This window comes from Vicugna pacos, chromosome 11 (genome assembly GCF_048564905.1).
Source record: "Vicugna pacos chromosome 11, VicPac4, whole genome shotgun sequence".
NCBI lineage: Eukaryota > Metazoa > Chordata > Mammalia > Artiodactyla > Camelidae > Vicugna > Vicugna pacos.
The window spans coordinates 50540091-50552689 of NC_132997.1; the positions used below are offsets into that span (position 1 = coordinate 50540091).

Genomic DNA, 12599 nt, shown 5'->3' on the forward strand with positions numbered 1-12599 from the left:
GGTGCAAAGTCCTCTTGAGAAGCCAGCACTCACACAGCCCACATGAGCGTTTGTCCCAGCCCACTGAGCGCACTGACCACCTAGCCCCTTCACTGGGCATTCACTGTACCTGCTTTGCATGGTCCCTTCTGCATGGACCCTGTGTCTACCTAACTATTCTGTGGGTTCTGTGGTGGGGGTCCAATAACAACCTGCCCTTTGGACCAGGTTGCAAAGTTGACCACGGATGCACAACACCATGGGTGATGGGTCAAACTAGGATGCCAGGGTTCTGTTCTCTGGACCACTCACAATCGGCAGGGCCACCTCTGACTTTCAACGAGCTCTAGTTCCCAGCAGCGTTGTCTGGGCATGGTGGGATCTCCTCAACAGCAGTAATGCCCTGAGTTCTTGCAGGCCAAGGGGCAGAGGTTTCATTTTGTTTTGCAGTTCTGGTCTATTAGTATATCTCCCTGGAATGTGTGTTAAGAGGGATTCTGAAGTATCAATATAGCCTAATGAGACAGTGCTGACATCAGCTAGCAATGTCTGTCTTGGGCGTAGGACAGCGAAGGGCAGTATGTGTTCCACATCTTTGCCTCTTCTATACTCTGTGCTTTCCAAAACACTGTCATGTGTGTTATTACTTCTTTGATCTCCTCCTTCCTGAAAATCCTGGGAGGTTATACTGTCTCTATTTAACCTATAGGGAAACAAGTTTGAAAAGGTTTTTATCTTGCCACAAGTGAATGTGGAACTTGGACTAAAGCCTGGGTCTCCTGCTTCCCAGGCCTGTGCTCCTTCCTCTTCACTGAAGCGAGTGGCATTACAGGCCAGGACTTGGACTTGCTAACAGTACATACCAGGGCCCTGGGGGATGAACCTGTGCCCACAAGCCCACAAACAGAGGCTCTGCTCCTTCCACATCAGTCTTTTCACTCCCCTTTCTGCCTGGCAGCCCTGAAGCCACATGACTCCTGGTGGGCATGGGGGCCCACGTACCCAGCTTGCTTGCAGGAGGGGATGGGGAAGGGAGAAACTTATCTACCCACAGAGCCCCAGGGTCTCTTGGAGGAACCAAGTCAGTTGCATGTGTAGCATTTGAGCAGCTGCAGAACATTATCAAGAAGCAGGGCTACTGGAAGGGCCTGAATTTAATCATGCTGGGCCAGAGAAGGTCGGCTTACTTGGCGTGCAGCACAGGGAGGGGGCCAGGCTGGGGGTTCCTGAGCTGAAGCCAGGGGAAGCAGCCTTCACAAACAGCAGCAGGGTCCAGCTTTAATCAACATAAGAGCCCTCAGCCCTAAAATTATGAGATGAGCTGCCAAGAGCAGTATCCCCTGCTCACAGACTTTCAGGAGGCTGTTGCTGGTAACTCTTGTACTGGAAGTGGGTGGTGGGAGATTTTTTGTCTTTCGGCCTGGACAGGTGTCTTCTGCAGAACCCACCAGCCTGAGAATCCAGGGTTGGTGATCTGGGCTGTCTAACCTGCTGCCTGTGATTCGTATGGCAGAGAGGCTCCCTTAGGCCCTCCTCCTCCCCATCCCCCTGCAGCTGGGGCTCAGCGCCTGACCTCCCAGTTGCCTTCCGTGCTTCCTCCCGGGGCCCAGCCCTTCCTCTTACAGGGCCCTCTCTGCCTGCCACGTAGACCCCTCCCCCAAGCCTGGCCTCCCTGCCTGAAGCCTGGAGCTAGGCAGAGGGCCGAGGCTGTACAATGACTTCCCCTGCTGGGTGGCACACCATTGTGTGACAGGCCTGGGCTGGCCCAGATGCCCCTTGCAGCACAGCTGTTCCTAGCTCTGGGTGATAGAGGCTGAGAGCTGGGTGGGGACAGCTCAGGCCGTTTGCAGGAATGTCCGGCTCTCAGGAAACTGGGGGGAGGGAGGGAAGCCCAGGGAGAAAAGAAGAGATGGCAGGGCTCAGATACAGGATTTCTCTTGGTTTTGGGGAGACTTGGCAGCGAGTCTCATCCCTCTGCTTAGAAAGCCTCATCCTTTAAGACATGGATGCAAATGCCTTGTCCAGAACCTCCCCTGGCTCCTGGCTCTGAGCTCCTAGCACATTGCAGAGTGTCACCTCTCTATTAAGTGTCCATTTCCCCACTAACCATAGGCACACCTTGAGGGCAGAACTGTATCCAACTCATCTCTGACTTCCTAGCCTCTAGCACAGGTCTGGTGCATATTTAGTGTTGAATGAATGAATGAGTGAATGAGTGAATGACTCTTACTTGCCCTTGTCCTACAGGAAGTTTGGTCCTGCGCTGGTGAGGGCTGGCTTGAACCAGGTGGATAACTGTAGGTGTAGGTCTGCTAGGTATCTCTAGACAGATGTATACACCCCTCTTAGACCATGGGGACCTCTCCTGGAACCTCAGGGTGGCTGGTCTGATGCTTCTTGGGGCTTCGGCTGGAAGGGGCTGGAATGGTCCTACTTCCTCAAACACTCATCCGGTGAAATCTGCCCAATAGCAGAGAAGGCCCCTCCTGTGGTCACCTTTGGCTTGAGGGCACACATGACCCTAGGCGGGTTCACTGTTTAGAGGTGACAGTCTGGTCAGTGGAAGCAAATCTTCAGAGTGGAGGGCCCTTGCTTGCTAGCTTCTGCCCCATCCCTACTCTGGCTTAGCTGGGCTGGGAGGGAGTAGAAGGGGTGCTTGAGAAAGGACTCACCCTTGGGATCTGCCCCAGACAGCATGTCGTGGGGAGGATACGTAGACAGAGAGCCCTGCTCTGAGCCCCGAATGCTGCCATGGGTCTGGACCACCTGTGGCTCCCTGGACCCACCCTGGATTATAACTTGCCCTTAGGCCTTTGTTCAGGCTCATGCCTGGATCCAGACCATGCTTTTCCCTTTGCTACACTAACTGTGACTGACTGACAATACAGCCCAGGTGTCACCTGCCCCAGGAAGCCTTCCCCAAGGCCTTCTCAGTGCCCCATCCACACCTTGGCCCCGCACATGGATGTCCTCATGGCCTTCCTTATCAACTGCACTTCAATTCATGGCAGGGCCCACACAGCCTCCTTCATCTGTGTCTCTGGGTTCTGGCACACAGTGGGCATTCAGGGAACACTGGCTGAATGAATGAATGAAAAAACGAATAAACGAACAAATACAGTCCAGTGTTACCTTCAGAACAATGCTCCTGTGGTCACTGTAGTTCTTCACTCTGGTGTCCCTAACAAAAATTAAATGAAAGCAATATTTTCCCCCAACCTGAAGAAGCAGGAAAAAAATGGAAGGGATAGATTCTTTTTGACTGAAAATTTTTCTCCTATAAATGTTTTGCCAGCTGGTACCTGACACTGTTTGTCTGTACTATGGTATTCCAGCCCAGGAGCCATATGCATAATCCCCCGGTAATGGCCTCAGAGAACCTCATCCCTGATCCTGGTCATGAAGGTGTTTTCTGGTAGAAGAGTTGGTGATGACCAGGATGAGAAAGGAAGACAAAAGGAGACTGTATTTCTTACCACCCAACTTCCCACATCCCTACCAGGGAGCTGGTACAGGCCAAGACCTGCCTCCAGGAGGGCCAGAATGTCAGGGGCCCACGTGTGAGGAGGCAGTGCTCATGGGTCTCCACCAGTCTAGGCTGGATCCCTACAGAGGGTTGGGTCTATAGATGAAAATTCTTTCTAGCCATAGGGACCCATCCCAAGTTCTGCAGGGACTGCTTGGGGAGTGGCCCACCCATTCTGGGTGGTTAAATGTGGCTAGGGTGATTTCACATTTCTCTAATTCTTGTTTCTTCTGGAAGCCAAAAGGAAGCCAGATGTTGCCTCCAAAACTCAGAATCTTAGAATATTATGGGTCTCACCAACTGCCTCTTTGGGAAACTCTAGGACTTCAGGGTGTGGGGAAGGGTGGGGAGTGGGGTGAGAGTAGTGTGTTCACTGGCCTAGGTCAGGATGAGGAAGAGCAGCATGGCAAATGCTATCAGTCACGCACCCAAAATCTATTCTCCACTTCTTCCTCACTAGCAGAGCTCTGATTTTGTTTGAGACAGTGATATATCTGGTCCCCAAATAATAAGCCAATTCTGACAATCCTGTCCCTCATTTTTTTTCCAAACTCCTTTGTTCCAGAGTACCCATGTGAACCTCTTCTGGCCAATGAGGCACAATCAGAACTCTGGAGAATAGTTCTAGAAAACTTTTTACTTTCCTGATAAAAGGGCAGAAGTGGCATGCATTGCTCTTTGTTTTTTTGTCATTTCCTGCCTTGAATGCCAACATGATGGCTGGAGCTACAGCAGCCATCTTGCAACCATGAGGGAAAGGCCAAGAAACATTAGCTCTGACATCACTGAGTGTGAAATTAGCATTTGTAATTCTGTGGAACTCTTGTTATGTGAGAAAAATGCATTCTAATTTATTTATGTCTTCATAGTTAAGTTTTTTATTTGTAGCCAAACACATCTATAAATGCTATTGGGGAGCTGACCAAGAAGATGATTCACCCTGAAGCTAGGTGCAGGTAGGGAGGGGTTATGTCACAACTGAGTCCCTCCATGTCAGCACAATAAATGATACCCCCCTGCCTGTCCTCCCCTGTTAGTGTGTCTCTGGCCCACTTGTGTGATTGGCTGAAGTGACAGTATTATCCTGGGCTCTTTAGAATGTGGGTCCACCATCCTCCCCAGAGACACACTAGATAAAGAGCCCAGCTCAGACCTGCTCCAACCGCACAGTCCACAGTACCATTGTCAAAAGAGAGGGGTCCAACAGAATCACATTTTGGGGACAGAGGGACAGAGTTGAGGCCTCATTTACCATCAGGGGCCCTAGGGCAGACAGATTACAAAAATGTCCCCAATCCTCACACCTCCCTATATGTACACTCTGCAATGTAACTTTGCAGTTCAGTCCTTCAAAAGATAGAGTTTATTCCCCTACGTCTCCAACCTGGGCTGGCCTTGTGACTTGCTTTGGCAAACAGAATGTGGCAGAAGTAACCTTGTTCTGGGCCCAAGCCTGGGCCTCAAGAGGCCTTGCCTGCTCCTGCTGTCTCTCCTGGACCCTTTCTGGCTCCATATGAACCAGCACTGGCTAGCCTTCTGGGATAGGAGAGGTGGCCCAGTTGCCCTATCATTCTAGCTGACAGGCAGCTGACCCCCAGAAGAACAGCCAGCCAACCAACACATAGCCACCCACACGTGTGGGAGCCCAGTGGACAGCAGAAGAACCGCTCAGCTAAGCCAGGTCCCTACTGCCAGCCTGCAGAATTGGAGCTAAGTCAACAGCTGTTTTAGGTCTCTCTGGTCAGTTTGGTTTGTAAAGCAGGATTATGGTGGTGATAGCTGATACAGTCCTCCTCCTCATGGATAACCAAGCGCTTCCACAGACGTGAGCTAATTCAATTCCCCAAGCACCACCTCTGCAGGAGATCTTATCTCTCTTTTATAGATGACAACGCCAGTATTTGGAAAGGTTCTGACTTGCTCGTGATCACGCAGTCAGCTCACAGTAGAAATCATCCCACCTCAGCCCATCGCCCCAAATGACGTCACCATCCAGCCCCGCAGGCCCTATCTCCTTGTCCAACCTTACAGACCTTGCACATTGCTTTGGGCAGTGGCCTCACCCACGCAAGCATCAGACTGGACCACAGACATCAGCCCCTGCCAACCCTGACATGTTACCACAGAGCATCACACCGATACGATGTAGGGGAAGAGGCCAGAGGGCACCTTCTCCCATTTGGAACAGACAAACCACCATGTGGGTTAGCGCGGCTCCACAGGTACACAGCTTGGCAAGTGGAGTGAGGGTTGGCCAGACCCCAAGGCACAGACTCAATCTGGACCATCCTACAGAGCTGCCCTGGGTGAGCAGAGGCCAAAATAGACTCTGAGTGGCCACAGAGGCAGATGAACCAACACCCTAGCTTGGCACACACCAGCCCCCCATAAATACGCATAACTGATGGACTCGAGGTGCAACAAAGTCGTCGAGGACTCACTCATGCATGGCATTCCATTCCCATCCATCCTGTCCCCTCACATAGAAGGTGGAGCTGCCCTCCTCCACCTCCCCTCCCTGTGGCCACCCCATCACTCACCGACAGGGTAGGGGTGCCCTCATCCTCCACGGTGACTAGCAGGTGGTAGAAGCTCTGCCGCTCGCGGTCGGGCGGGGCAGGCCGCGTGGTGATCTCACCGCTGATGCGGTCCATGCGAAAGGTCATGTCCTTGTTGCCCTCGGTAATGTAGTAGGACAGGACGCTGTTGATTCCAATGTCACGGTCGGTGGCTCTCACCTGGACCACGGTGGTACCCCCACCCACGTTCTGAGGGGAGAGCAGAAAGGCGGTCATTCCGGATTCAAGGCCTTTAGGGCAAAATCTAGCACCTGCTCTTGAGTGCCCAAGGGTTGCACCTGCCTCTGGAAAGCTCTGCTCTGTCCTGGGTCCATGATAAGGAAGATAAAGATCATTGTGGTGAACATTCTGTGGGCACCGTGTCCGAGTTAACTCATCAAATCCTCTCTATAACCCTACAGATTAGGTCCTCTCCATTTACAGATGAGAAAACTGACCTGCAGGGGAGGAACGTGTGTGAGTCACACAGCAGAGCCACGGTGTGAATCCAGGGAGGCCTCTACAGCCCTGTGTCAACCTGCCTTCATGAACGTCCAGCCCAGAGTGATACCCAGCAGGGTCTGGACAAAAATTCTACCAGAGTGACTCGATCTTAGGACTGAAAAATGCGTGAGCTATTTTATTTAAAAGCAGCTCTCTCAGGGTAAACAGGTCCCTGTTGGTGGTGAAAGGCTACTTTCTTTATCCCCTCTCCTTTCCTCTCCTCTTCATCCGAACCATGAAGAGCTTTCCTCTGTAGGCAGACCTTCAAACGGGTGCTTCATGGTCAGCTCACACCCACTAGTCCACCCTGGATGTTCAGCTGTATGGGCGCCAGAGCTGCCCTCACCTCATTGACACTGACGTTGTATCCAAAGGCGCTCTCGATCACTGGAGGGTTGTCATTGACGTCTAGGATGGTCACTTGCAGGATGTGGTCCTTCTTCCGTGGAGGGGTGCCACGGTCAGATGCCACAACCTGTGAGGAGGGGATGACTGGAATCAGGGCTAAGGGTGAGGGGGGGATCAGGAATATGGAGTCCGAATGTGCTGTCTGCTCAGTGTGGAGGAAAGAGAGGGCAGAGGGACTCACTGGCCCATCCCTGCCCCCTCGGTGGCCGCTAGCCTTGAGCCCTCCCCAAGGCTTTCAACATTTGTCCTACGCTGCAAACCACTGTTGCCCAATTTTCATCTGACTGGGGACCCTCCTTTGCAATCTAACTCCGATATGCCCAGTTTTTACCTCCTGACTATGACCTTGGGGGCCTGCAACCAGACCCAGGGCTCCTGCCTGTAGCTTCAAAGCCTCTGTTCCATGTCCTCAGATCTGGTCTCTGACAAACAGAGAAACAGTCTCAAATAATATTTTCAGTAATGATCTAGAGTCCTAGCATAGCCTGAGTCTGTCCTTAGGAGACTTGCTGGTTCCCAGATGCCTGCAAGACAGCAGAAAGTGCTTGAGAGCTCAGACTCCTGCAGAAGCATGGCCCTGGGGACCCCAGAGACTCCTTAGGAAACATGGCAGCCACAGCAACTCAGCAGTAATGGTGGCCTTCATGATTCCTTACTTGTACGTATTTCTCACCTCAGCAGAGATTTTCCCGCCCCATGCATGGTGTGGGGGAAACTAAGGCCCAGGGTAAACAACTTGCTCAAGGTCACACAGTGTCTGTGTGCAACAGCCAGGGCTCTTATCAGCTGGCAGTCTTTCTCTCCTCGCTCTTATAGCAGAGACAGATACCTCCCGTGTTTCCTGCCCTGGGTCCAGAGACCCCTCCTCCCAGGAAGCCCTTTCCCAGGTCAACCTCACTCATGCTCTTGGCCCTTAGGAGTGCTGTCTGCCCCACGGCCCTTGGTGTCAGCAGCAAGCTGACTGCCCGGGTGTGCTGATAGGCTGAGTTGTCTCTAGATGGAGGGGGGCTGGTTCCCACCTTGAGGATATAGTGGTCCAGCTCTTCTCTGTCCAGCAGTCTGGCCACAAACACTTCACCAATGGAGTCATTGGTGGTGATGATCTCAAAGGCCCCAGCGATGTTGCCAGAAGCCAGGGAGAAGACCACCTGTCCGGAGGAAAGAGCGTGCCGAGTGAGGAAGTGTAGAGGACGGGACAAGGGGCGCTCCTCTGCCCACCTGGGCCTTCTGCTCAGCAAAGGTGTCTGAGAAGAATGTGTTTTAGGCAGAAGTGGTTACAACCCTCAAAATGGGGGTAGTGGGTCCACTGAGGTGATGCAGGGTCTGTGACAGGCTCCTGGGTGGTGGGGGGATGTGAGCATACTGGCCTAGGGCCAGGAGGGCGGGTGAGTCCCAGCACATGAAGTTTCCCAGGGCCAGGGGCGGGGAAGCACTGAACCCCCCAGGAAAGGAGCAGGCTTGGCCCTGCTGTTACAAGGACTCTATTGGGCTCTCACAACAACCCCGTCACAGGGAGCCACTCTCTTCAGCTCAGAGAGGAGGCTGCGGACAGCGAAACCACTGGCGAGGTTACACAGCTTGTAAGTGCCCAGGAGAACAAGGATTTCAACCCACAGGCTTCTGACTCCAGAGCCAGCATCCCTCAGCTCCCTAGAGGTGTGCAAACATTTAAATAAAGGTAGAAACCTCCTCACACACAACCCAATTTGTAGCCTAGGTCAAAGTGGTGTGAAGACTGAAACATCTGTCACTCCTCTTCCTCGTGCTCGGGGGGAGGCCCAAACCTGCAGGGTTGGGGAGCACTTCCTGCTGTGGGACAGGTAGAGAGCCTGAGAAGCAGGGGTGCAGAGGAGCGTGGGGAGGGCTGCCCAAGGATGGCACAGAAGGTGAGATGCTGTGTGGTTTGTGGATGAGGTGACCCAGGATTCACTGGGAAAGCTAAACCCCCACTGGGTTCAGCTCGCTGTGGGGAATGACTCTGGCCAGCCTTCAGCTCTGTGCTCCCTGGACCCAGGCAGGGCTGACAGCTTGAACAGCTCTGCCTCCTTTCCCAGACCACAGACTGTGGTGAGGGCCAGGCTCTCCTGCTCAGGACCAGGCAGAGCCTGGGGGACCCTGCTTCCTGCTTAGTGACAGGGATGGCTTGGGAGGCCCCCTCCAGCTGAGGGGCTGAGGGAATCCCCTCCTGACAGGCCAGTTTTGGATTATTTCACCTGGTGCCCACCTGCCCATTGCTGCCAGCGTCGGGGTCCCGGGCCTTGACGGTGGCCACGTGCTGGCCCACAGGGTAGTCCTCGGGCACACTGACCGCTGAGTCAGAGGTGAAGTCGAACCGGGGACTATTGTCATTCTCGTCCAGGACAGTGATGTAGACCTGGGGATGAACACAGCCAGAGAACTCCCACCTCCTTCCCCTCCTTGGCCCCAGTCACAGGGTCTCACCATGGGCCCGGTGGAGACCAGACCTCCAGTCCATTCCAGAAGGTCAGCAAGCTTTCAGAGCCCACCTAGGCCAATCCTGATTTTACTCGGAGGCCCGAACACATTACTTCTGGGAGTCTAGTCGGGGAGGGCTGCACACACTCAAATGCTGGGGGGCTGAGGAGGGGTGACTCAGAGGTGGTAGGGACTTGGAGAACCAGAAGGCACGGGCCCTGGCTAAAGGGAACAGAGGCTACTCAGCTCCAAACTGGGGAGGGAGTGCCAGCATGGCATTGGCATAGCTTCCAGGTTTTCAAAAGGAATTAGGAATCCAGACTTTTATGTGGAATTAGGTGTTGATTAATAAAACTTTAAAAAAAAATCATGTGCAGGCCAGTTAAAACACATCTGGCAGCCAGATATTGCCCGAAAGCCACTTTGTCCACACCTCTGGATTAGAGGGAAGGAAATAGGGCTCAGGAGCAGGAGGGAGCCATGAGGTGACTTGGTGGTCCCAGCAGGGAAAGGGCAGATGGGGAAGGGAGGGAAATTTCCAACTACCAGATAAAGAGGGAACATGCAAGCTGCATGTGAAGAGCATGTTGGTTTGTGTCTGCAGCTTGGGCTTCTGCTGCAGGGTCTGGATGGTAAGCCTGGAGAGAAGGCCTCCAGCTCATGGACGGCCACAGGTACCCCTTAGGTTCACTGATGAGGGGATGAAAATGGGGCAGAAGAGGCTCAGATTTTAGGAACCCCAGGCCAGGTCTCCCCTGACCCCTTCCCAGGCCAGACCCCATCTTCTCCTTCCCCAGGCCTGGGCCTCCAGGGCTCACAGGCCCATCTGCCTCCTAGTGTGCACAGGATCCCATGGGGAGCCTTGGGAACCTCACCACATTGCAGAGAAAATTCCATTTCATCCTCTCTCCTAATCAGGTCTTCCCTCTTCTTGGTCCTAGACATGCTCCCGCATCTTAGGCAGCTGTCGGGACCGTACGCAACAAGCCCAGGCTTTGCAGCAGGACTGATTCCACCACTTACTAGCTCTGTGATTTGGCAAAAGTTACTCAACCTCTTTGATGTTCCATTTCCTCAGATGAAAGTAGGAACAAGAACACCTACGGCATCAAGATGCTGGAAGGAATAAATGAGCCAACAAAAGTGGTCCCCATCCTGCTTCTGGCCTGGCTAAGAACTGCCCATGTATCATTTTGGATTTTGTTCAGGGAGCTCTGTGACGTCCCAGAGCCCTAGTCTGCTCTCCTGTGAAATGGGCATAATAATGTCTACCACGCTGTTCTCAGGGTGAAAACAAACAAGGCCCCTATCATCTGATCCCTCCCAAAATCTGTCACTCAGGTCAAGGCCTTATATGGACTCCCCATGCTTCCTCCTACCACAAGGCCTCTGCACATGCTGTTCCCTCTTGCATAAAATGCTCTTCCTTTTTGGCTGTGCAAACTCCTATATTTTCTGGGGATCTCAGCTTGAGTCACTTCCTCAGGGAAACCCTCCTCGATTTCCCTGACATCTCATTATAGGCTCTCTCTTGGCATCTAGTGTGATAATCTGATCAATGTCTTTTCTGTTTGTGAAGGCAGAGGCTGCATCTGGTTTTGGTTTCCTGCCATATGTCCCCTGAGCCCAGCTCAGAGTCGGGCACATGGTAGGTACTCCCTCTATGCTACTACTCTCATCATGATCATGATGATGTTTGTGACATGCTCCCAGCACTAGGGAGTCTGCATCAGTGAGTGAGGAGGGAGGGCAGGTACCAAGGCCTGTGGGAATTAGCTAAGGGTCTGTGGCCCCACCCAGGGCCTCGTGGTCCAAATCACCTCCCCCATCAGGCAAAGGCCCCAGCGTGTTACTCAGAGCTCTTACGGCAGAGTCCCCCCTTCCCCCAGCCCAGCCTGTCCCCTTCCTGCTGTCTCCCCACCCCTCTCAGGGCCACGGAGCTGCTGGGACTGGGAGGAGTCAGGTGTAGGTGAGCTGTGGTTTAGGGGTTCCGGCCTCACAGAGGAAATGGTGGCACCTTTAAAAGGTCCCTCAGCCTGCCTCCACCCCAGCACCTCCAACAAATTTGGAGCTAACAGAGCTGGTGTATCTGGGGCAGTGGCTCCTGGGAGCCTCTGAGAGGAAGCCGTCGGGTGGGTCCTGCTTCCTGGAAGAGGGTGAGGGACTGTGGAAACACAGGGGCCCTCCCAAGAGTATGTACTCTAAAATGCCCTCACTTGCCCAAGCAGGGGAAGGGGCCAAGGCTTCCACGGCCTCGGGAGGAGCGTTCCTCCTGCTTCTCGGGCTCCTCTTGGCTTCAGCTCCTGGACTCAGGACAAGGGTGAGGGGCAGCTGGGCCCACTTTACAGATGAGGCTCAGTGAGAGGGCCTTCTGAAACTTAGATCCTCTGGCTGAGAAGGGCAGGAGCCCCAGCTGGGCGCTGCAGGACATGTGGCACCTGCTCACCATCTGCCCCCCGAGGGCTCTGCTCACTGGCTGCCCTCTGGGATCCCCAGGGAGCTGAGGGCAGCTGGGTGGGCTCACTGCTGCTTGTAGCCTCACTCATCCCAGGCTGGCCCCATGGACGGAGGAGGCTTTTGGGTACAGCCAAGCCACAATCAGGGCCACTGGCACTGGGCACTTCTAGGGAGCCGTGCGGCAGAGGATGCTCTTTGCCTAGACACCGGGTTGGTCTGTACCCTTTGGCTAAGGTGAAAGGGACTCGGTGGGGGTGAAATTTGGCTATAACCAATGTTGATGATGAGCTGGAAACCCTACGTGGTCTACAGATGGCCTCAGGACTGTCCGGCTGGGGCCCAAGCTGAATCGTGGTTAAAAGTTCTCATTATCATGGCAGAATGCCACCCCATAAGCAGCCCCTGGGGCCCAACCCCTAGCCTGAGGTCACCACCTCTCTTATTCTTCTAGGAATCTTGCCTGGTATCTCCGACCTCAGCAGTCACCCTTCCCAAAATGCATAAGGTCTTGGTGCCTTTACTTAGGGTCCTTGAGGGCAGTGACTCACACCGAGTGCCCACCGCTGCCCTTACCCAGCACTCCCCAGGCCCTGACCAGTGCCCCATTTCACACGACTTACTATAACACACTCCTTACACTGATCCCGAGAGAGGCAAGGGGTACCCTTTACAGATGCTACTCCTATCACCCCTTCCTACAAAGGGTTTCCAATCTGCCATTTCTGTCACAT

At 53.7% G+C, this 12599-nt stretch overlaps 1 protein-coding gene across 1 annotated transcript in view; it reads right to left on the reverse strand.

The window, feature by feature from the left end:
- The window catches only part of CDH23 (cadherin related 23), a 388627-nt gene that overhangs the window by 63745 nt on the left and 312283 nt on the right, over positions 1-12599 (reverse strand). Inside the window, exons 34-37 of the mRNA XM_072971348.1 lie at positions 9200-9349; positions 7995-8123; positions 6914-7042; positions 6046-6273 (exon numbers count right to left, since the gene is read on the reverse strand). Of these exons, the coding sequence (XP_072827449.1) occupies positions 6046-6273; positions 6914-7042; positions 7995-8123; positions 9200-9349 (636 nt within the window). The remainder of the gene's footprint in view (positions 1-6045; positions 6274-6913; positions 7043-7994; positions 8124-9199; positions 9350-12599) is intronic.